The sequence below is a fragment of the Notothenia rossii genome (genome assembly GCF_949606895.1).
Source record: "Notothenia rossii genome assembly, chromosome: 3".
NCBI classification, from domain to species: Eukaryota; Metazoa; Chordata; class Actinopteri; order Perciformes; family Nototheniidae; genus Notothenia; species Notothenia rossii.
The window spans coordinates 95954832-95979831 of record NC_136901.1 but is presented as its reverse complement, the minus strand read 5'-3'; the positions used below and the strand labels follow the sequence as shown (position 1 = coordinate 95979831).

The window sequence follows — 25000 nt, the reverse complement described above, 5'->3', positions numbered from 1 at the left end:
GGTTAACTTAGTGACTCAGGAGCACCTCGTGGATGAGGGTTAACTTAGTGACTCAGGAGCACCTCGTGGATGAGGGTTAACTTAGTGACTCAGGAGCACCTCGTGGATGAGGGTTAGGGTTAACTTAGTCACTCAGGAGCACCTCGTGGATGAGGGTTAGGGTTAACTTAGTCACTCAGGAGCACCTCGTGGATGACCCTCTGCGTGGCCGGCGTATCGGGCGTGTACAGGATCTTCCCCATCAGCAGCGGCTTCAGAGCCGTCCAGATCATCCGCGACATCGGGTTGGAGTCCAGACTCTGGACCAGGCTGTTGCAGTACGGCGCTGGAACACACATCATTAAAACTGTGTTTTAATTCAGAATGAGGAAGGAGGGTTCCCTAGTATTGTTGCTATAATGCAGGGGTCTTCAATTGCACTTCAAAGAGGTCCAGTAAGAGAACATGTCATTAAATGCTCGCTGTCAACCTTTCTTTTTTTGAGCATGCCATTTGAAATGACTCCGACTGTTCCTCTCTTCTCGTCTCTGTGTTTGAATCTATCGTGCTGACTCACTGACTGCACCCGTTTGATTGGCTGAGCAGCGTCACCTCCTTAAAACATTAAGCAATAACTTTTTTATCTTTATGTTTTAAACATATATTTAAAAAAATAAAAATAAATCCTTCTATGCTCCCGGCAACACACTGAACGTCAACTGTTGCTCCTTATTACACTCACCCCTACTTTAGTGGGAACAATGAGTCAGCGTCTTTGATGCGCACAGGCATGCTGCGCCCCCCCTGAAGCTCTCTGGCTCCCCCCCCTGAAGCTCTCTGGCTCCCCCCCTGAAGCTCTCTGGCACCCTCCCCTGAAGCTCTCTGGCTCCCCCCCTGAAGCTCTCTTGCGGCCCCCGCTGAAGCTCTCTGCCGCCCTCCCCCTGAAGCTCTCTGGCTCCCCCCCTAAAGCTCTCTGGCTCCCCCCCTGAAGCTCTCTGGCGCCCCCCCGAAGCTATCTGGCTCCCCCCCGGAAGCTCTCTGGCTCCCCCCCCTGAAGCTCTCTGCCGCCCTCCCCCTGAAGCTCTCTGGCGCCCCCCCGAAGCTCTCTGGCTCCCCCCCGGAAGCTCTCTGGCTCCCCCCGCTGAAGCTCTCTGCCGCCCTCCCCCTGAAGCTCTCTGCCCCCCCCCCCCGAAGCTATCTGGCACCCCCCCCGGAAGCTCTTTGGCATCCCCCCGGGGAGGCACTTTGAAAACTGCTGATATAGAGAGTATAGAGTATATAGAGTAAAGCAGTGCAGTACTTGAGGAGTTGTCGTAGTGCGCCCCCTCCTGGTCCTCGCTGGAGTTGTGGTTCCCGAACAGAGCCTTGTAGTTGCTGTCTTCGTACCAGTTGAGGCTCTTGATCTGCAGGCCCCCCCCCTCAGGGTGCCCACACACGATCCTGCTGACGGCCTGGTACAGAGCGGAGGGCGAGGAGGAGGCGTTCACCTGGAGGAAGAGCAGCTCGGTGCGCAGGTCCAGCCACGACTTCATGCCTGCCAACTAGAGAATACATTCATTATTATTAATAACCCTAACCCTTATAAAACACAGCCACGACGCCTAACCCTAGCCAGCTAGAAAAGCTCTTTTAATCTGAAAACCTCAAACCACACACTTCCTTATATTAAGCATTTCAAAATAAAGCTCATAAACTGAAGAAAGAAAAACAATTTAGATAAGCAGCTCTTTACACACACACACACACACACACACACACACACACACACACACACACACACACACACACACACACACACACACACACACACACACACACACACACACACACACACACACACACACACACACACACACACACACACACACACACACACACACACACACACACACACACACACACACACACACACACACACACAGGAACAGGGTGTGTGTGTGTGTGTGTGTGTGTGTGTGTGTGTGTGTGTGTGTGTGTGTGTGTGTGTGTGTGTGTGTGTGTGTGTGTGTGTGTGAACTTTGCTCTGGTTATCAGACATCCTCTGCTCCTCGACCTCGAGAGAAAACGTGCTGAGGTCAAGGAAACACGAAGGAGACTTCGTCAGGTTTTAGATAAATACAAATATTTATTACACGGCTTAACTGAATACTCAATCCTGATTGGTCGATTTGGAGCTAATTCTGGGTAACATGACTACGCTCTGAAAAAGGACTTTGTGCGGTCGTATCAATCCGCAGAAAAAATTCTGAATTTTTAGGAAAAAGTCTGAATTTTAATATTTTTAGGAAAAATAAGAAGTTGAGGGAAAAGTCAGACTTTTTTCCAAAAATCAGACTTGAGGGAAAAAAAAGTAAGAATTCTAATATTTTGTGAAAAAAGTCGGAATTTTGTGAAAGACAGACGGACATGTAGACAGACAGGTGTCTCACCTCCACAGCCAAACCCCCCAGGCTGTCCAGCAGTTTGTTTGTGGCCCTGGAAACGAGCCTGATGGCCTCTGGGTCGGTGCGAACACTCATCTGAGAAACAGGAGAGGACTCTTTAAAGTAGAGACACTACATACTGATATACACCTGAACATCAGCAGGAGAGGACTCTTTAAAGTAGAGACACTACATACTGATATACACCTGAACATCAGCAGGAGAGTACTCTTTAAAGTAGAGACAATACATACTGATATACACCTGAACATCAACAGGAGAGGACTCTTTAAAGTAGAGACTCTACATACTGATATACACCTGAACATCAACAGGAGAGGACTCTTTAAAGTAGAGACACTACATACTGATATACACCTGAACATCAGCAGGAGAGGACTCTTTAAAGTAGAGACGCTACATACTGATATACACCTGAACATCAGCAGGAGAGGACTCTTTAAAGTAGAGACACTACATACTGATATACACCTGAACATCAGCTGGAGAGGACTCTTTAAAGTAGAGACACTACATACTTATATACACCTGAACATCAGCAGGAGAGGACTCTTTAAAGTAGAGACACTACATACTGATATACACCTGAACATCAGCTGGAGAGGACTCTTTAAAGTAGAGACACTACATACTTATATACACCTGAACATCAGCAGGAGAGGACTCTTTAAAGTAGAGACACTACATACTGATATACACCTGAACATCAGCTGGAGAGGACTCTTTAAAGTAGAGACACTACATACTTATATACACCTGAACATCAGCAGGAGAGGACTCTTTAAAGTAGAGACACTACATACTGATATACACCTGAACATCAGCAGGAGAGGACTCTTTAAAGTAGAGACACTACATACTGATATACACCTGAACATCAGCAGGAGAGGACTCTTTAAAGTAGAGACACTACATACTGATATACACCTGAACATCAGCAGGAGAGGACTCTTTAAAGTAGAGACACTACATACTGATATACACCTGAACATCAGCAGGAGAGGACTCTTTAAAGTAGAGACACTACATACTGATATACACCTGAACATCAACAGGAGAGGACTCTTTAAAGTAGAGACACTACATACTGATATACACCTGAACATCAGCAGGAGAGGACTCTTTAAAGTAGAGACACTACATACTGATATACACCTGAACATCAGCAGGAGAGGACTCTTTAAAGTAGAGACACTACATACTGATATACACCTGAACATCAGCAGGAGAGGACTCTTTAAAGTAGAGACAATACATACTGATATACACCTGAACATCAACAGGAGAGGACTCTTTAAAGTAGAGACACTACATACTGATATACACCTGAACATCAGCAGGAGAGGACTCTTTAAAGTAGAGACTCTTTAAACTCTATCACAGCTGAAGCCCTGAAACTAAACTGAGGATTTTTAGGATTTCTCTCCCGGTTCCTGTGGAAACTTTTCAGACCGTCAGCAGATCGTAGATCTCTGAAACAAAAGACACAAACACACACACCGCTCTGAAAGTAAGGGAAGTTAAAGTGTGTATTCTTTGGAAACGTTCTACTGGTGTTTATCTGTATTTGGGGATAGTTTGATACATATTTTATATTTTCAGTAAATGTGTGATTCCTACTCTTCTGCTAAACATCCAAAAACCCTGAGATATATTTCAGTAATCAAGCTAATACAAAAATCATTTAAAAAAAAAAAGAGTAAAAGGAAGACTTTTGATCTCCAGTAATGCTCCCTGACGCTGTGCAGTCTGAACTCTGAGAAAAAGTGTAAATGTTGAAAAGAGTCTAAATTCTGGGAACCTAAATAGCTTTCTCAGCCACCGTAGTATAAAGAAATAAAGAAATGTTGGTCCCATCTCACTATTACTCAGATAAACATAAAACTCTCTTTCCGTATATTAATTTTTTCTATGGCGTGATATCTTGACTTCATGTTTGCTCAAGTGTTGACTCTACAGGTGAGTTCACCTGGACGGGTTTCAGGAAGTCCAGGTTGTCCAGGAAGAGTTTCTCGGCGGCGTCCAGCCAGCCAATGGGTGCGCTGCAGATCACTTCCTGTAAACCAGCCGCCAGCCGAGGGTCAGCCAGCGTCACGAAGTCCTGCAGCCGGCGCCCCCCCCGCCCGGGACACAGGTCCTGCAGGTGCACGCCGTACCCCTTCAGAAGCACCTGAGAGGAGGGGGGGGGGGGGGGGGGGCAGAACCAGAACCAGATCAGAACCAGAAATCAGAATCCATCAGAAGCAGAAATCATCAGAACCCCTTTATTCGTCCCAGAGGGGAAATTTAAATTGTTACAGCGGAAAAGTATTACACCGGATTTAATTTTGTCTTAATGTACATTATTTAATTTCATATTCTGTTCTTGTACATATCATATTCTATTGAAATGTATATTGACTTCTTGCACTACTTTCTATCTGTATTGTTGCATGTTATGTGATTTATTGTTGGAGGAGCTCAGGTCAAAAGAAGCATCTGATGAGAAAACCTTTAAGTCTTTGAAAAGAGCCAGACGGCTTCATGCTAACTAGGAAGCATAAAGAAAAGATACTTAAGAAGGTTGATCTCATTTACATCTGAATTCTCTGGCTCGTCTTCCTCCACGATCTCAGACTTTGTGATCAATTACTAAATATTTCAGAATTTCAATTCATATTTTAATTTAGACTTAAATCTACAGCATGTTAGGGTTTCAATTCACATTTCATTAATTTTTCTAATTCTAAATTGGTGGATTCCATATTTCATATTATCTATTTAAATTGTTCATTCATAATCAATTCCATATTTTAGGACTTTTATTCATTCTATTCTTCATATTTTTTAATATCCTCACCTTCTCCAGGTTGACGTCGGCGTCTCGGATCAGAAGCACGTTCTCCTCGGACATCGAGGCGTTCCTCAGCAGGAATTCGCTCATCGTCTCGTTGTCTCGCAGGAAGTGCTTCAGTTTGAACCCTGAGGAGACAGGAGAAATGGGATGGGGGCGTGTCAGTATGCTAATGAGCTGTGATGTCATCGGCATGCAGTCACATGTCTGCAGGACGCTAACTAACATCTATGGTGTAATAAACTCAGATCTGAAATATCAAACTGTTTCTCATGACTTTATCTCTCTACCCTGACGACACGTGTGATATTCATACATGTTTTTTAGAGGAGGGAAGTAGTGGAGTACAAATACTTTGTTACCGTTTTTAAGTACATGTTTCTGGTATCAGTACTTTACTCCACTACTTATTTTTGACGACTTTTTACTTTGACTTCTTACATGTTGAACACAAATACCTTTACTTTCTACTTCTTACATGTTGAACACAAATACCTGTACTTTCTACTTCTTACATGTTGAACTCAAATACCTGTACTTTCTACTTCTTACATGTTGAACTCAAATACCTGTACTTTCTACTTCTCACATGTTGAACTCAAATACCTGTACTTTCTACTTCTTACATGTTGAACACAAATACCTGTACTTTCTACTTCTTACATGTTGAACCCAAATACCTGTACTTTCTACTTCTTACATGTTGAACACAAATACCTGTACTTTCTACTTCTCACATGTTGAACTCAAATACCTGTACTTTCTACTTCTTACATGTTGAACACAAATACCTGTACTTTCTACTTCTTACATGTTGAACACAAATACCTGTACTTTCTACTTCTTACATGTTGAACACAAATACCTGTACTTTCTACTTCTTACATGTTGAACTCAAATACCTGTACTTTCTACTTCTTACATGTTGAACACAAATACCTGTACTTTCTACTTCTTACATGTTGAACTCAAATACCTGTACTTTCTACTTCTTACATGTTGAACTCAAACACCTGTACTTTCTACTTCTTACATGTTGAACTCAAATACCTGTACTTTCTACTTCTTACATGTTGAACCCAAATACCTGTACTTTCTACTTCTTACATGTTGAACACAAATACCTGTACTTTCTACTTCTTTCATGTTGAACACAAATACCTGTACTTTCTACTTCTTACATGTTGAATACAAATACCTGTACTTTCTACTTCTTACATGTTGAACTCTAATACCTGTACTTTCTACTTCTTACATGTTGAACTCAAATACCTGTACTTTCTACTTCTTACATGTTGAACTCAAATACCTGTACTTTCTACTTCTTACATGTTGAATACAAATACCTGTACTTTCTACTTCTCACATGTTGAACTCAAATACCTGTACTTTCTACTTCTTACATGTTGAACACAAACACCTGTACTTTCTACTTCTTACATGTTGAACTCAAATACCTGTACTTTCTACTTCTTACATGTTGAACTCAAATACCTGTACTTTCTACTTCTTACATGTTGAACTCAAATACCTGTACTTTCTACTTCTCACATGTTGAACTCAAATACCTGTACTTTCTACTTCTTACATGTTGAACACAAATACCTGTACTTTCTACTTCTTACATGTTGAACTCAAATACCTGTACTTTCTACTTCTTACATGTTGAACTCAAATACCTGTACTTTCTACTTCTTACATGTTGAACCCAAATACCTGTACTTTCTACTTCTCACATGTTGAACACAAATACCTGTACTTTCTACTTCTTACATGTTGAACTCAAATACCTGTACTTTCTACTTCTTACATGTTGAACTCAAATACCTGTACTTTCTACTTCTTACATGTTGAACACAAATACCTGTACTTTCTACTTCTCTCATGTTGAACTCAAATACCTGTACTTTCTACTTCTCTCATGTTGAACACAAATACCTGTACTTTCTACTTCTTACATGTTGAACACAAATACCTGTACTTTCTACTTCTTACATGTTGAACACAAATACCTGTACTTTCTACTTCTTACATGTTGAACTCAAATACCTGTACTTTCTACTTCTTACATGTTGAACACAAATACCTGTACTTTCTACTTCTTACATGTTGAACCCAAATACCTGTACTTTCTACTTCTCACATGTTGAACACAAATACCTGTACTTTCTACTTCTTACATGTTGAACTCAAATACCTGTACTTTCTACTTCTCTCATGTTGAACACAAATACCTGTACTTTCTACTTCTTACATGTTGAACTCAAATACCTGTACTTTCTACTTCTTACATGTTGAACTCAAATACCTGTACTTTCTACTTCTCACATTTTCCAAACAGGCTGGTTCCTTTAGTTTGAATGTGTGTTTGGAGGCGTGATCATATTTGAGTAAAGGATGTGTGTACTTCTATTTGAGTGAAGGATGTGTGTACTTCTACTTGAGTAAAGGATGTGTGTACTTCTACTTGAGTACAGGATGTGTGTACTTCTACTTGAGTACAGGATGTGTGTACTTCTACTTGAGTGAAGGATGTGTGTACTTCTACTTGAGTAAAGGATGTGTACTCTCGCCCTCTGTTCTTTAATAAATCTATCCAAACTAAAGTAAAAAAGCCCAGCAGATACTCCTGATGTTGAGGGCTGTTCATGAAGTTCATGGTGTTCGGGGTGTTCATGGTGTTCCTGGTGTTCATGGTGTTCCTGGTGTTCATGGTGTTCATGAGGTTTGTGGTGTCCCTGGTGTGCGTGGTGTTCGTGGTATTCCTGGTGTTCCTGCTGTGCGTGGTGTTCCTGGTGTGCGTGGTGTTCCTGCTGTGCGTGGTGTTCCTGGTGTGCGTGGTGTTCGTGGTGTTCGTGGTGTTCGTGGTATTCCTGGTGTTCCTGGGGTCCTTCTCAAGTCGATTATTTTCATTTCTCGCTCCTCGGTCTCACCGGAAGTTGATTTGTCTGCGCCATCTTGAGTACTGTCCCATGGCTCTTATTTCTGCCGGAGGACCGAGGATCAAGGAGCGATAATCGAGGAACCACCAGACCATCCTCCGATGAAATCCTCAGATACTCGCCCCGCCCCTTTACTGTGTATCGCTCACTGATTGGACGATGCAGTGCATGGACTGATCTGATGCTTCTTGACATGAGAGCCGTTTCCCAGCGGAGTGAAGAAAACACATGAACCTCACGGAGTCACTCCTCAGTTTAAACTGTGTTTTGTTTCAATTCATGTTTCATTGAGTTACTAACATGTGATATATCTGAACAACAAAGTGGGCAAAACATTTTTATTCATTTATTGGAAACATTTTCATGATCGCTTTTTTCGTTTATACATTTTAAGAATGGCGTTTATCTTTTTTGAGAATGAGTTCTTATTTGATTTGATTTATTGGGGTCTACAACAGATGTTACAAATGTTTGTGTCAGTAAATGTACTAACAGATGCGGGGGTGTTTGTGAAAATAACGGAGACAGAGCTGCTGTCAGACGATCAGCTGTGCGGCGTCATCACAAACGGACGTCGCTTCAAGTGACGCTCCGGAGGAAAGGACGTCCCATTGCTCTTAAAACTCATTTCCCTGCTTCTCGTGGTTTCTTTGCGTCTCTCCGTGCTTCACTGGTGGGAGGGACTAGATGCAGGGAAACGACGCAAGTGAGGGACGCAAGGATTCCATTTAATCGACTTGAGATGAGGTTCATGGTGTTCATGGTGTTCCTGGTGTTCATGAGGTTCATGGTGTTCCTGGTGTTCATGAGGTTCATGGTGTTCCTAGTGTTCATGAGGTTCCTGGTGTTCATAGTGTTCCTGGTGTTCATGAGGTTCATGGTGTTCATGAGGTTCATGGTGTTCATGGTTTTCCTGGTGTTCATGAGGTTCATGGTGTTCATGAGGTTCATGGTGTTCCTGGTGTTCATGAGGTTCATGGTGTTCCTGGTGTTCATGAGGTTCATGGTGTTCCTAGTGTTCATGGTGTTCCTGGTGTTCATGAGGTTCATGGTGTTCCTAGTGTTCATGAGGTTCCTGGTGTTCATAGTGTTCCTGGTGTTCATAGTGTTCCTAGTGTTCATGCGGTTCCTGGTGTTCCTGAGGTTCATGGTGTTCATGGTGTTCCTGGTGTTCATAGTGTTCCTGGTGTTCATGGTGTTCCTAGTGTTCATGGTTTTCCTGGTGTTCATGGTGTTCCTTGTGTTCCTGGTGTTCCTGAGGTTCATGGTGTTCCTGGTGTTCATAGTGTTCCTGGTGTTCATGAGGTTCCTGGTGTTTCTGGTGTTCCTGGTGTTCGTGGTGTTCCTGAGGTTCATAGTGTTCATAGTGTTGCTGGTGTTCATAGTGTTCATAGTGTTCATAGTGTTCCTGGTGTTCATAGTGTTCATAGTGTTCCTGGTGTTCCTGGTGTTCATAGTGTTCCTGGTGTTCATAGTGTTCATAGTGTTCATGGTGTTCATAGTGTTCATAGTGTTCCTGGTGTTCATAGTGTTCATGGTGTTCATAGTGTTCATAGAGTTCATGGTGTTCATAGTGTTCCTGGTGTTCATAGTGTTCCTGGTGTTTATAGTGTTCATAGTGTTCCTGGTGTTCATGGTGTTCATGGTGTTCATAGTGTTCATGGTGTTCATAGTGTTCATAGTGTTCATAGTGTTCATCGTGTTCATAGTGTTCATAGTGTTCCTGGTGTTCATAGTGTTCATAGTGTTCATGGTGTTCATAGTGTTCATAGTGTTCATGGTGTTCATAGTGTTCCTGGTGTTCATGGTGTTCATAGTGTTCATGGTGTTCATGGTGTTCATAGTGTTCATAGTGTTCATGGTGTTCATGGTGTTCATAGTGTTCATAGTGTTCATGGTGTTCATAGTGTTCCTGGTGTTCATAGTGTTCATAGTGTTCATGGTGTTCATAGTGTTCCTAGTGTTCATAGTGTTCATAGTGTTCATGGTGTTCCTGGTGTTCATAGTGTTCATAGTGTTCATAGTGTTCATGGTGTTCATGGTGTTCCTGGTGTTCATAGTGTTCATAGTGTTCATAGTGTTCATGGTGTTCATAGTGTTCCTGGTGTTCATAGTGTTCATAGTGTTCATAGTGTTCATGGTGTTCATAGTGTTCATAGTGTTCATGGTGTTCATAGTGTTCATGGTGTTCATAGTGTTCATGAGGTTCATAGTGTTCATAGTGTTCATAGTGTTCATGGTGTTCATAGTGTTCCTGGTGTTCATGGTGTTCCTGAGGTTCATAGTGTTCATGGTGTTCCTGGTGTTCATAGTGTTCCTGGTGTTCACAGTGTTCACGGTGTTCATAGTGTTCCTGGTGTTCATAGTGTTCCTGGTGTTCATAGTGTTCATGGTGTTCATAGTGTTCATGGTGTTCCTGGTGTTCACGGTGTTCATAGTGTTCCTGGTGTTCATAGTGTTCCTGGTGTTCATAGTGTTCATAGTGTTCATGGTGTTCCTGGTGTTCATAGTGTTCATGGTGTTCATAGTGTTCCTGGTGTTCATAGTGTTCATGGTGTTCCTGGTGTTCATAGTGTTCATGGTGTTCCTGGTGTTCATAGTGTTCCTGGTGTTCCCGGTGTTCATAGTGTTCCCGGTGTTCATAGTGTTCCTGGTGTTCATAGTGTTCATGGTGTTCATGGTGTTTCTGGTGTTCCTGAGGTTCATAGTGTTCCTGGTGTTCATAGTGTTCATAGTGTTCATGGTGTTCATAGTGTTCCTGAGGTTCATGGTGTTCATAGTGTTCCTGGTGTTCATGAGGTTCCTGGTGTTCATGGTGTTCCTGGTGTTCATAGTGTTCCTGGTGTTCATAGTGTTCCTGGTGTTCATGTAATGGAGGAACTGACATCTGTTGTGAGACTTGAACGTGAAGTTTAAGAATAGTTGTCCTTCATTGGTTGAAGACACACCTACTGTTAGATCTTGCCTGAATTATTAGCTAATGTTTACACCACTCATCCCCAAAGCTTTATGTTGAACTACTTGCTAACATTACCCGATATGTGCAGAAGAATAGAGGTGTACTACAGGAATATATGTGCAGAAGAAGAGAGGTGTACTACAGGAATATATGTGCAGAAGAAGAGAGGTGTACTACAGGAATATATGTGCAGAGGAAGAGGGGTGTACGGAGGCCCGTTGGGGACAAACCGCGGGGGTGAGAGACGGGTCAGAGACGCTGTGATGAAATCTAACAAATGAGGACGAGCGTCCAGCAGGGAGACGTCTGAACCAATCAGCTGAGACACGTCTGAACCAATCAGCTGAGAGACATCTGAACCAATCAGCTGAAAGATGTCTGAACCAATCAGCTGAGACACGTCTGAACCAATCAGCTGAGACACGTCTGAACCAATCAGCTGAGTCTATTATAGGAAAATCACTACTTTTACTATTTTGTTTGCAACTTATATATATATCAATATTCCAATGACTGGTAGACTCTCCTTGCACTATTATCTGTATTATTGTGTTGCTCTGTTGGAGGAGCCTCAGATTGTCATGTGTACATATCTACACTGCAGCTCTGTACACATGACAATAAAAGCCTTGAATCATTATTAGTATTATCATATTCTATTTAAATGTAAATACTGCTATATTATACAATATTTGTTTATGTTATTATAGTTTCTTAGAATAAACCTGATTCTGATCATTATAACACTGTAAAAACTCTAAATCTTGCCCAGTATGTTTCTCATATCTAGTCAGAATATGTCTCTACACCTGATATCAGACATAGTAACTGAAGAGGGAACAATGCAGCGAGATAGAGGGTCTTCTTTTCAGACAATGCATCTTCCAGACTCTTGATACATCTCATTTTGAGTTGTATCTCAAATGAAACAAGTCCTTTAAGCTGCTGTGGTTTTAGTAAAAGATGGTTCATCTTGCTTTAACAAATAAATCACCAACTGACATCAGAAAACAGACATCTTTTGAGCATTTGCAGCTTATTTTGTAAAACAAAATGTCCTGATTCTGGTAAGATATAGTTCAAAATGAGTTCTCCAGCTAATCTCAAGATCTGATTTATCTAAATATTCCTTCTTATTTCAAGGAATCTAAAGAAGCTAATGTTCACTTGTTCTATTGGCAGATTTTGTTACTTATTACAAGCGACCTGTTTTCGGACGCAGGGTGAGCGCCAGAGTTTCTGAGGGTTATTAAAACATGAGGTTCCTCTGCAGGGACAGACCTCCAGAGAGAGAACTGAGTGACCCTGGGGGGGGGGGGGGGGGGGGGGAGCAGCTGCACAAACTCCCCGAGTTCAGAGCGGTGATCTCTGAGGACCCCCCCCCCCGGTCATTAGACCTCGGTCTGGATTACATATTTTCAGACTTTTATTCCATGTATCAGGTTTCCAGCCTCCACTCTCAGCAGCTACAGTAGAGATGAGGAGAAGACCCACTGAAGTCTGTTCTGCTGCTGCAAGAAGAACCGTCCATAACTCTCAGGTCTTCTGGTCTGCAAATGTAAAATCATGCCAAGTATATTTCTCTAATTTCTACTCAGAATACGTGGTTACACTCGATATGAGACCTGGTCCTCTTTTGTTTGGTAAAGGCATCTTGCGCATCTTTTTGAGTCAAAGTCTCTTCAGAACATTTTATTTTATAAGAAATCTCCATCTAACATCAGAAGACAGCGTCTGAGCATTTCTGGCTTTTTTTGTAACAAATTCCTTAATTCTGGTCAAACATAGTTCAAAATAAGTTCTCAGCTAAATACAAGATTTCATTTATCTAAATATCACATCTTTACTTCAAGAAATCTCACCAAGCCATTCTGTACTTGTTCTATTTGCAGATTTGTTCACTTAAAGGTGGGGTAGGTAATTCACTTCAGAAACACTTGTTGTTATATTCCATGGAATGCTCTTAACATCCCGATAGCAATGAATATCTGAAGAGCTTTGACAAAAAATACATTAAAAAAATCTCATCAGTGGAAGCCGTAGTTCTGTAAAAAGCACGACCAATCATCTGAGCCGGCTAAAGTAACTGGATGTCCTACCTGCCTGTCAGCCTTCCATCTGTGCACAAACTGATCTCTGCCCTCATTGGTCATGAGCGCGTTCGTGTGTGTTGGAGGAGGAGCTCTGTGAGGAAGTCTGAAGGAAGTGGCACATTTTGTTCGGCTGCGTACTTTCAGATTCTAGCGCACTCGAGCTGCTTTCTCCGTTCCTACCTACCTACCTTTACTACAAGCAGAAACCCCTTGTTTCTATTCTATATTTACTTATTTGTGGAGCAGCCTTTGCTCCAGTGTGTCCCAGAGTCAGAACTGAACCTGGAGGAGTTCAGCTCCAAACATCTGAATCTAACTCCCAGAAACCTGCAGGTCCTTTTAGATCCAGACTGAAGACCTTCCTTTTCACGCTGCTTTGAATGGAACTATTCATTAGATGGGAGGAGTGTGGCGCAGTGGATAGAGCGTTGGTGATCAGATCAGGGGGTCACAGGTTCAAACCCCACTGCAGTCAGCATGTCGTTGTGTCCCTGAGACACTTCACCCCAAAGTGCTCCTATGGGGATTGCCCACGGTATTGAGTATGTAAGTCTCTTTGGATAAAAGCGTCTAACAAGTCATGTCATGCAATAATTAGATAAATAATCAGCAAGATGCAACAGAGGAATGTTCTGGATGCTCTTCACAGAGTTCAGGAGTTTAACAGTCTAACCGTGGGAGGAAACTGACCCTGAGTCAGACCTGTCATTATCACTTTTATATTTCATATTTGTAGATTATTTTCCATATTAGCAGACTGAAAGCAGGTCCCTTCAGGTCCCTCCAGAACCTGAGAGACCTGAACCTTCGGGTCCCTTCGGGTCCCTCCAGAACCTGAGAGACCTGAACCTTCAGGTCCCTTCGGGTCTCTTTAGGTCTCTGTGTTAGCAGAACTGGAACAGCTTAAGTCTTACCGTCACTTTTTAAAGTCTCAAAAACGTTTTCTTCCCAGCCTTCAGGTGAGCCCCCCCCCCCCCCCCCCCCCCCCTCTTTGTGGCAGAGATTAAGGAGCAGAGTGCAAATTAAAAACACAAAGGAGCACATTCTCAGAGTGCAGTGAGGCTGAAGAACCAGAACCTGAGAGACCTGAACCTGGTTCTAAATCAGGACCCCAGAGGATCCTGGTTCTGGTTGTGTTAGTGGTTCTGGTCCTGGTTGTGTCAGTGGTTCTGGTTCTGTTAGAGGTTGTGGTCCTGGTTGTGTTAGTGGTTCTGTTTCTAGTTCTGTGAGAGGTTGTGGTTGTGTTAGTGGTTCTGGTTCTAGTTCTGTGAGAGGTTGTGGTTCTATTAGAGGTTGTGGTCCTGGTTGTGCTAGAGGTTCTGGTCCTGGTTGTGCCAGTGGTTCTGGTCCTGGTTGTGTCAGTGGTTCTGGTTCTGTTAGAGGTTGTGGTCCTGGTTCTGTTAGTGGTTCTGGTTCTAGTTCTGTGAGAGGTTATGGTTGTGTTAGTGGTTCTGGTTCTAGTTCTGTGAGAGGTTGTGGTTGTGTTAGTGGTTCTGGTTCTAGTTCTGTGAAAGGTTGTGGTTCTATTAGAGGTTGTGGTCCTGGTTGTGCTAGAGGTTCTGGTCCTGGTTGTGTCAGTGGTTCTGGTTGTGGTTATGTCAGAGGTTGGGTTAGAGGTTGTGGTTCTGTTCGAGGTTCTGTTCGAGGTTTTGGTTATGTTAGAGGTTGTGTTCGAGGTTGTGGTTCTGTTAGAGGTTGTGGTTCTGTTAGAGATTCTGTTAGAGGTTGTGGTTCTGTTAGAGGTTGTGGCTCTGTGAGAGGTTCTGGTACCTGAGCGGCTCTCCTGCAGCTCCTTCAGAGCGTGGGCCAGTTCTTTGAAGCCCTCCAGGTTCTTGTCGTTCTGGCTGTAGAGCAGAATCTTCTTGGCGTCGGAGAACAAGCGTGAGATTCTGGAGCAGAGGTCAAAGTTCAATAAAACACCACGTTATAAAGTCAGATATCGTAAAGAAGAAGAGAACTGACAGAACCACGAGGGAAGAGAAACTGACATATGTTTGGATTTTCAGAATAAAAGTCTGTCAAATGTAAGAAAGAAAGTTCATCTTTCTAAATTTGAAGTTTATTTTCTGAATAAAAGTCTGTCAAATGTAAGCAGCTGAAGTTTGAAGAACCACAGTTTGAATAAATCTGTTGAAGTTCAGAGAGAGTCCATCTTTAAAAAACGACTTTACTATAACATTTAAGATAAAATCAGACTTTCAGAATAAAGGTCTATGTAATATATAGTTCTTCTTCAAGTCGAAATTAAGGGTCTGCTTTACTCTTTCATCGTTAACTTAATTCAAGCTGATTTTCAGAATAAAAGTCTGTAAATGTAAGCAGCTAAGGTTTACAGAAGGTTCTTTTTTTTAAATTAATATTTTTCAGAATAAAAGTCTAGTGTGTTTTAAGTCAAAGGGTAATCTTTACTCTTTCATCGTTTTCTAGATGAATGCAGATTGGATTTTCAGAATAAGAGCCTCACATGGAGTCGTTGAAGTTTCCCACGACCCCCGGACTCTCTCCAGGCGTCGGGCTCCTGAAACAAGGGTTGTTGGCGTTGCAGAGGATTCCCTGTAACCATGGCAACGTGCCGGCTGACGGCATCGCCTTGTTAGGGAAGTGACCTGCAGATACAAAGGAAGTGACTCTCTTACCAAAGTAAAAGCATCGAGAGACACACAAACAGGAAGTGACTCTCTTACCAAAGTAAAAGTATCGAGAGACACACAAACAGGAAGTGACTCTCTTACCAAAGTAAAAGCATTGAGAGACACACAAACAGGAAGTGACTCTCTTACCAAAGTAAAAGCATTGAGAGACACACAAACAGGAAGTGACTCTCTTACCAAAGTAAAAGCATCGAGAGACACACAAACAGGAAGTGACTCTCTTACCAAAGTAAAAGCATCGAGAGACACACAAACAGGAAGAGACTCTCTTACCAAAGTAAAAGCATCGAGAGACACACAAACAGGAAGTGATTCTCTTAAAGTAGAGACACTACATACTGATATACACCTGAACATCAGCAGGAGAGGACTCTTTAAAGTAGAGACACTACATACTGATATACACCTGAACATCAACAGGAGAGGACTCTTTAAAGTAGAGACACTACATACTGATATACACCTGAACATCAACAGGAGAGGACTCTTTAAAGTAGAGACACTACATACTGATATACACCTGAACATCAGCAGGAGAGGACTCTTTAAAGTAGAGACACTACATACTGATATACACCTGAACATCAACAGGAGAGGACTCTTTAAAGTAGAGACACTACATACTGATATACACCTGAACATCAACAGGAGAGGACTCTTTAAAGTAGAGACACTACATACTGATATACACCTGAACATCAGCAGGAGAGGACTCTTTAAAGTAGAGACACTACATACTGATATACACCTGAACATCAGCAGGAGAGGACTCTTTAAAGTAGAGACACTACATACTGATATACACCTGAACATCAGCAGGAGAGGACTCTTTAAAGTAGAGACACTACATACTGATATACACCTGGATATCAGCAGGAGAGGACTCTTTAAAGTAGAGACACTACATACTGATATACACCTGAACATCAGCAGGAGAGGACTCTTTAAAGTAGAGACACTACATACTGATATACACCTGAACATCAGCAGGAGAGGACTCTTTAAAGTAGAGACACTACATACTGATATACAGCTGAACATCAGCAGGAGAGGACTCTTTAAAGTAGAGACACTACATACTGATATACACCTGAACATCAGCAGGAGAAGACTCTTTAAAGTAGAGACACTACATACTGATATACACCTGAACATCAGCAGGAGAGGACTCTTTAAAGTAGAGACACTACATACTGATATACACCTGAACATCAGCAGGAGAGGACTCTTTAAAGTAGAGACACTACTAGTGAGTCTAAACCTCTCTCAGTAGGGAGTCCGTTCTCCGGAGGGAGGGCGATGGGGTTACAGCGCCTGATGAGAGCTTGTTTCGGGGGGAAATTGAAGAATACTGAAACTTTGCGTAATCTTGAGTCACTGTTGGGTCATTTGTGGGCAGAAGGAAGGTCTGAGTTGACTGCTCTGATTCATAGTCATCTGTGTCTATTCAGTGATACACCAAGCCAAACACACATGATAGTGCATGATATAGATGTAGAGGGTGCGTATCCCATCCGTCAGCGTTTCTATCGTGTGTCTGAGGAAAAACGTCAGGTAATAGACACAGAGATCAAGTACATGCTTGGAAATGGCATCGCCGAACCTTCATGTTCAAGCTGGGCATCACCCTGCTTGTGGAGAAGTCTGATCAAAGTCCTAGGTTTTGCACAGGTTATCGGAAGGTTAACGCTGTTACTAAACCCGATACGTATCCACTGCCCCGTATGGAGGATGTATTGATCAGGTTGGTTCTGAGCAGTGTGTGAGCAGATTGGACCTTCTAAAGGGTTACTGGCAGGTTCCACTCTCTCCACGGGCTAAGGAGATCTCTGCCTTTATAGGAGTATAATCCTGAGGGTGTAATAATGTGATGAGTGTTGGTCTGCGTAATGCTCCCTCTACCTTCCAGAGACTTGTGAACAGGGTGGTGTCGGGGTTGGAAGGTTGTGCCGTGTACTTGGATGACGTTGTGATCTATAGCGATACGTGGGAGGAACATTTGGCCCGTATTGAGGGACTGTTTGACCGGTTGAGTGAGGCGTGCCTGACAGTGAAGGCCACCGTGTCTTACCTCGGCAAAGTGGTAGGGCAGGGGACTGTGTGTGCCGTCGAGGCCACCGTGAGTGCGATAACTAAGTACCCAGTTCCCACCACCAAAAAAGAACTTCAGCGTGTCCTTGGTTTAGTTGGGAGCTATCGCAGTTTTTGTAAAAACTTTTCCGCTGTGGTAGCTCCCCTGAAAGGTTAAGCCCGTTATGTTTGGACAGACGTGTGCCAGCAGGCTTTTGGTAATGTCAAGTCTGTTCTGTCTTCACCTCCTGTGCTTGCCACTCCTTGCATGGATCGACCTTTCCAACTGCATGTGGATGCAAGTGATGTCGGGACAGGAGCCGTACTGTTCCAAGCTGATGGCAGTGGGGAGGATCGCCCCGTGAGTTTCTATTCTAAGAAATGTAACTCGTTCCAGTTGAACTACTCGGTGATCGAAAAGGAAACCCTGGTGCTCATCTGGGCATTACAGCAAGTTGCCGTGCATGTAGGCTCTCGTGTTCCTCTGGCTGTGTACACAGACCATAACCCCATCTCCTTCCTGCACTCAGTTTGTAGTCCCAAATCACAGGTTGATGCGGTGCATGCTTTATCTACAGGCCTATTGACTGGACATCCGCCACATTAAAGGTTTGGATGACGTGGTGGCCGATGCTTTGTCTAGAGCTCCGAGCTCTTCAAGTGCCTCGTTGGGAGCCGGAGTTGATGAGATGGGAAGGAGGAAAGAACAGGAAGTACAAACGGTCGGTACAGATCCGTTCAATGTTCATTTTACTGTTTTGATGTAGCCTACAGATAAAAGTAATGTCAAATAGAAAAAATAAATAAAAGTAAAATGTGTGGGGAACATTGGGATGTTCACTGTTGGTGTGAAGAGGGTCCTGTTGACTGTGTTCTTAGTGGAACCCCTTCCTTTATGGGAGTGAGTGTGACGACCCCTCCACACCACCAGGCGCTCCGTGGGCTCTCTCCCCTTGTTTGCAGGTTCCAGAGCTGTGGGTGATTGTGGACTGACGAGCTGCACCTGGGCAGCTGCCATAAGACGGCCCGTCGCGTTCGGGAGACTCTCTCATTCCTCTCTCATCCCTCTCTCATCCCTCTCTCATTCCTCTCTTATCCCTCTCTCATACCTCTCTCATTCCTCTCTCATTCCTCTCTCATCCCTCTCTCATTCCTCTCTCATCCCTCTCATCCCTCTCTCATTCCTCTCTCATCCCTCTCTCATACCTCTCTCATCCCTCTCTCATTCCTCTCTCATCCCTCTCTCATCCCTCTCTCATCCCTCTCTCATTCCTCTCTCATTCCTCTCGCACACTCCCCGTGTGAGCCTCGAACCGCGGCTGTCTATTTTGGTGTCCGCTATTAAAGGATTGTTATATTTTCATACCCCTCGTCTGGGCTCTCAGCTTTTTGTTACAGCACACGAGCCGGGTTGTAACAATGATATACACCTGAAGATCAGCAGGAGAGGACTCTTTAAAGTAAAGACACTACATACTGATATACACCTGAACATCAGCAGGAGAGGACTCTTTAAAGTAGAGACACTACATACTGATATACACCTGAAGATCAGCAGGAGAGGACTCTTTAAAGTAAAGACACTACATACTGATATACACCTGAACATCAGCAGGAGAGGACTCTTTAAAGTAGAGACACTACATACTGATATACACCTGAAGATCAGCAGGAGAGGACTCTTTAAAGTAAAGACACTACATACTGATATACACCTGAACATCAGCAGGAGAGGACTCTTTAAAGTAGAGACACTACATACTGATATACACCTGAACATCAGGAGAGGACTCTTTAAAGTAGAGACACTACATACTGATACACACCTGAACATCAGCAGGAGAGGACTCTTTAAAGTAGAGACACTACATACTGATATACACCTGAACATCAGCAGGAGAGGACTCTTTAAAGTAGAGACACTACATACTGATATACACCTGAAGATCAACAGGAGAGGACTCTTTAAAGTAAAGACACTACATACTGATATACACCTGAACATCAGCAGGAGAGGACTCTTTAAAGTAGAGACACTACATACTGATATACACCTGAACATCAGCAGGAGAGGACTCTTTAAAGTAGAGACACTACATACTGATATACACCTGAACATCAGCAGGAGAGGACTCTTTAAAGTAAAGACACTACATACTGATATACACCTGAACATCAGCAGGAGAGGACTCTTTAAAGTAGAGACACTACATACTGATATACACCTGAACATCAGCAGGAGAGGACTCTTTAAAGTAGAGACACTACATACTGATATACACCTGAACATCAGCAGGAGAGGACTCTTTAAAGTAGAGACACTACATACTGATATACACCTGAACATCAGCAGGAGAGGACTCTTTAAAGTAGAGACACTACATACTGATATACACCTGAACATCAGCAGGAGAGGACTCTTTAAAGTAGAGACTCTACATACTGATATACACCTGAACATCAGCAGGAGAGGACTCTTTAAAGTAGAGACACTACATACTGATATACACCTGAACATCAGCAGGAGAGGACTCTTTAAAGTAGAGACACTACATACTGATATACACCTGAAGATCAGCAGGAGAGGACTCTTTAAAGTAAAGACACTACATACTGATATACACCTGAACATCAGCAGGAGAGGACTCTTTAAAGTAGAGACACTACATACTGATATACACCTGAAGATCAGCAGGAGAGGACTCTTTAAAGTAAAGACACTACATACTGATATACACCTGAACATCAGCAGGAGAGGACTCTTTAAAGTAGAGACACTACATACTGATATACACCTGAAGATCAGCAGGAGAGGACTCTTTAAAGTAAAGACACTACATACTGATATACACCTGAACATCAGCAGGAGAGGACTCTTTAAAGTAGAGACACTACATACTGATATACACCTGAACATCAGGAGAGGACTCTTTAAAGTAGAGACACTACATACTGATACACACCTGAACATCAGCAGGAGAGGACTCTTTAAAGTAGAGACACTACATACTGATATACACCTGAACATCAGCAGGAGAGGACTCTTTAAAGTAGAGACACTACATACTGATATACACCTGAAGATCAACAGGAGAGGACTCTTTAAAGTAAAGACACTACATACTGATATACACCTGAACATCAGCAGGAGAGGACTCTTTAAAGTAGAGACACTACATACTGATATACACCTGAACATCAGCAGGAGAGGACTCTTTAAAGTAGAGACACTACATACTGATATACACCTGAACATCAGCAGGAGAGGACTCTTTAAAGTAAAGACACTACATACTGATATACACCTGAACATCAGCAGGAGAGGACTCTTTAAAGTAGAGACACTACATACTGATATACACCTGAACATCATCAGGAGAGGACTCTTTAAAGTAGAGACACTACATACTGATATACACCTGAACATCAGCAGGAGAGGACTCTTTAAAGTAGAGACACTACATACTGATATACACCTGAACATCAGCAGGAGAGGACTCTTTAAAGTAGAGACACTACATACTGATATACACCTGAACATCAGCAGGAGAGGACTCTTTAAAGTAGAGACTCTACATACTGATATACACCTGAACATCAGCAGGAGAGGACTCTTTAAAGTAGAGACACTACATACTGATATACACCTGAACATCAGCAGGAGAGGACTCTTTAAAGTAGAGACACTACATACTGATATACACCTGAACATCAGCAGGAGAGGACTCTTTAAAGTAGAGACACTACATACTGATATACACCTGAACATCAGCAGGAGAGGACTCTTTAAAGTAGAGACACTACATACTGATATACACCTGAACATCAGCAGGAGAGGACTCTTTAAAGCAGAGACACTACATACTGATATATACCTGAACATCAGCAGGAGAGGACTCTTTAAAGCAGAGACACTTTAATATTTGATATCTCTTTGATTGACAGCTGGTCAACAACAACAACAACGTGTTTATCTGCTGCAGCGTTGGAAGTTCACCTGAAGTCTGCAGGTAGATAACGAGGCTCTTCATTATCAGGGGGAGGAGGCCGGACCGACCTTTGAGCCCCCCCCCCCCCGCTATCAGAGGAGCTGCAGGAACCTTTAAGACTGTCGACTGCCAACAAGCATTTTCTAATCACACAGATTAGATAAGAGAGGATTCATTTTCACACACACACACACACACACACACACACACACACACACACACACACACACACACACACACACACACACACACACACACACACACACACACACACACACACACACACACACACACACACACACACACACACACACACACACACACACACACACACACACACACACACACACACACACACACACACACACACACACACACACACACACACTTTTTTTCAATCAGGATCAAAATCCAGATTCTAAAAAGAAAGGCATAAATTAAAAAGACAATATATATATCTTTAAAATATGTGATTGAATGAAAGAGCTGTGTTCAATTTTACGAAATCTAAAAGTTAATCTTGGTATCATTATCGTTCACAGTTTTCTGTTTGTTTAATATCTGATTCCCTGAGAGCCAATCACACGGCCTTATCGGCTAACTGTCTTTATACTCCGATGATAATCTGCACACGATTCCATGAACAACTCTGAGTGTCCTGCAGGTCAGATAGTTCCTCTAATCGCTTCCTGAAAGTCCATTAAGGACGTCTCCGCTATTTCACAAGAGTTTGTGTGTGTGTGTGTGTGTGTGTGTGTGTGTGTGTGTGTGTGTGTGTGTGTGTGTGTGTGTGTGTGTGTGTGTGTGTGTGTGTGTGTGTGTGTGTGTGTATATGTGTGTGGACTTGCCCTCGCGTTACTTCTACAGAAACGTTTAAAACCAGACGAATTAAAGTTTTGTTTCCATGGTTTCGCGGCAGCCTTTGTTAGACTCTTATTTAATGATGGATGTTTTATATGGTGTGTGTGCGTGTGTGATGTGTGTGACTCAACCCGTCTTATTATCTGTAATTCATCTCTTCTTAGTTCCCCTGTTTTTGGCAGCCTTAGGGGGGGATTTGTGCTGAAGTGAACTCTTTAAAGCGAGTTTCAACACGTCGGCTGAATCACCGCTCAGAAATCTCTGCTTCAGAAACAGGATGACCCGCCCCCCCCTCACGCACTGAGGATTTACAGATGTGAGCTTTAAAGAGTGCTCTCCTGCTGATGTCCAGGTGTATATCAGTATGTAGTGTCTCTACTTTAAAGAGTCCTCTCCTGCTGATGTTCAGGTGTATATCAGTATGTAGTGTCTCTACTTTAAAGAGTCCTCTCCTGCTGATGTTCAGGTGTATATCAGTATGTAGTGTCTCTACTTTAAAGAGTCCTCTCCTGCTGATGTTCAGGTGTATATCAGTATGTAATGTCTCTACTTTAAAGAGTCCTCTCCTGCTGATGTTCAGGTGTATATCAGTATGTAGTGTCTCTACTTTAAAGAGTCCTCTCCTGCTGATGTTCAGGTGTATATCAGTATGTAGTGTCTCTACTTTAAAGAGTCCTCTGCTGCTGATGTTCAGGTGTATATCAGTATGTAGTGTCTCTACTTTAAAGAGTCCTCTCCTTCTGATGTTCAGGTGTATATCAGTATGCAGTGTCTCTACTTTAAAGAGTCCTCTCCTGCTGATGTTCAGGTGTATATCAGTATGTAGTGTCTCTACTTTAAAGAGTCCTCTCCTGCTGATGTTCAGGTGTATATCAGTATGTAGTGTCTCTGCTTTAAAGAGTCCTCTCCTGCTGATGTTCAGGTGTATATCAGTATGCAGTGTCTCTACTTTAAAGAGTCCTCTCCTGCTGATGTTCAGGTGTATATCAGTATGTAGTGTCTCTACGTTAAAGAGTCCTCTCCTGCTGATGTTCAGGTGTATATCAGTATGTAGTGTCTCTGCTTTAAAGAGTCCTCTCCTGCTGATGTTCAGGTGTATATCAGTATGCAGTGTCTCTACTTTAAAGAGTCCTCTCCTGCAGATGTTCAGGTGTATATCAGTATGTATTGTCTCTACTTTAAAGAGTCCTCTCCTGCTGATGTTCAGGTGTATATCAGTATGTAGTGTCTCTACTTTAAAGAGTCCTCTCCTGCTGATGTTCAGGTGTATATCAGTATGTATTGTCTCTACTTTAAAGAGTCCTCTCCTGCTGATGTTCAGGTGTATATCAGTATGTATTGTCTCTACTTTAAAGAGTCCTCTCCTGCAGACCATTTACATGCACTTAAAGCAACAGAACACACTATAAGAGAGGGAACACCACACAGAGAGTGATAGGGACTCTTTAGATATGAAGTATGTATGAAGGAGCAAAATAAAAAGTACTTCCGAGTATTTGAAGTAATTGATTCTGGACGCTTGATGTTGATCAAGTTTATTCTAACTTTATTGATCCTGAGGACACAGCGCGTGATAAAGAGCCATACACTGAGGAGTGATAAATAAACGTGTTCCTTCAGATCAATAACTCTAACCTGAGGCTCTGGTCCTCAACGCGTCCTCAACGCGTCCTCTGGCAGACCAGAGGAAGGAGATACAGCTTCAGGACCTGTCTTACTAACTTTGTCTGTTTCTGGAGATATCTCATAAATCTCATAATAAGGGGCGGCTGTGGCTCAGTGGCTAGTGTGCTGGACTTCGAATCAGGGGGTAGCAAGTTTGAACGTTGTGTCCCTGAGACACTTCACCCAAATTGCTCCTGTGGGGATTGTCTACAATACTGAATGTATGTAAGTCGCTTTGGATAAAAGCGTCTAATGTTATCTAAAAACCCAAATGTTCCTCATGAAGAAACTTCAACAGCAGCAACACATTTAGAGACCATTCAGCAGCTTGAGGAGACCAGGGGACACAAAAGAGTGACGCACACAGCTGGAGACCAGGGGACACTAAAGAGTGAGGCACACAGCTGGGAGACCAGGGGACACAAAAGAGTGACGCACACAGCTGGAGACCAGGGGACACTAAAGAGTGACGCACACAGCTGGGAGACCAGGGGACACTAAAGAGTGACGCACA

General features: G+C 42.8%; 1 protein-coding gene across 1 annotated transcript in view; it reads right to left on the bottom strand.

Moving 5' to 3' along the window:
• abca1b (ATP-binding cassette, sub-family A (ABC1), member 1B) overlaps nucleotides 1–25000 on the bottom strand; it is a 103348-nt gene that overhangs the window by 60516 nt on the left and 17832 nt on the right. The window contains exons 4-10 of the mRNA XM_079668401.1: nucleotides 15715–15856; nucleotides 15021–15139; nucleotides 5263–5384; nucleotides 4393–4593; nucleotides 2409–2498; nucleotides 1280–1520; nucleotides 186–325 (exon numbers count right to left, since the gene is read on the bottom strand). Coding sequence (XP_079524527.1) covers nucleotides 186–325; nucleotides 1280–1520; nucleotides 2409–2498; nucleotides 4393–4593; nucleotides 5263–5384; nucleotides 15021–15139; nucleotides 15715–15856 — 1055 coding nt within the window. The remainder of the gene's footprint in view (nucleotides 1–185; nucleotides 326–1279; nucleotides 1521–2408; nucleotides 2499–4392; nucleotides 4594–5262; nucleotides 5385–15020; nucleotides 15140–15714; nucleotides 15857–25000) is intronic.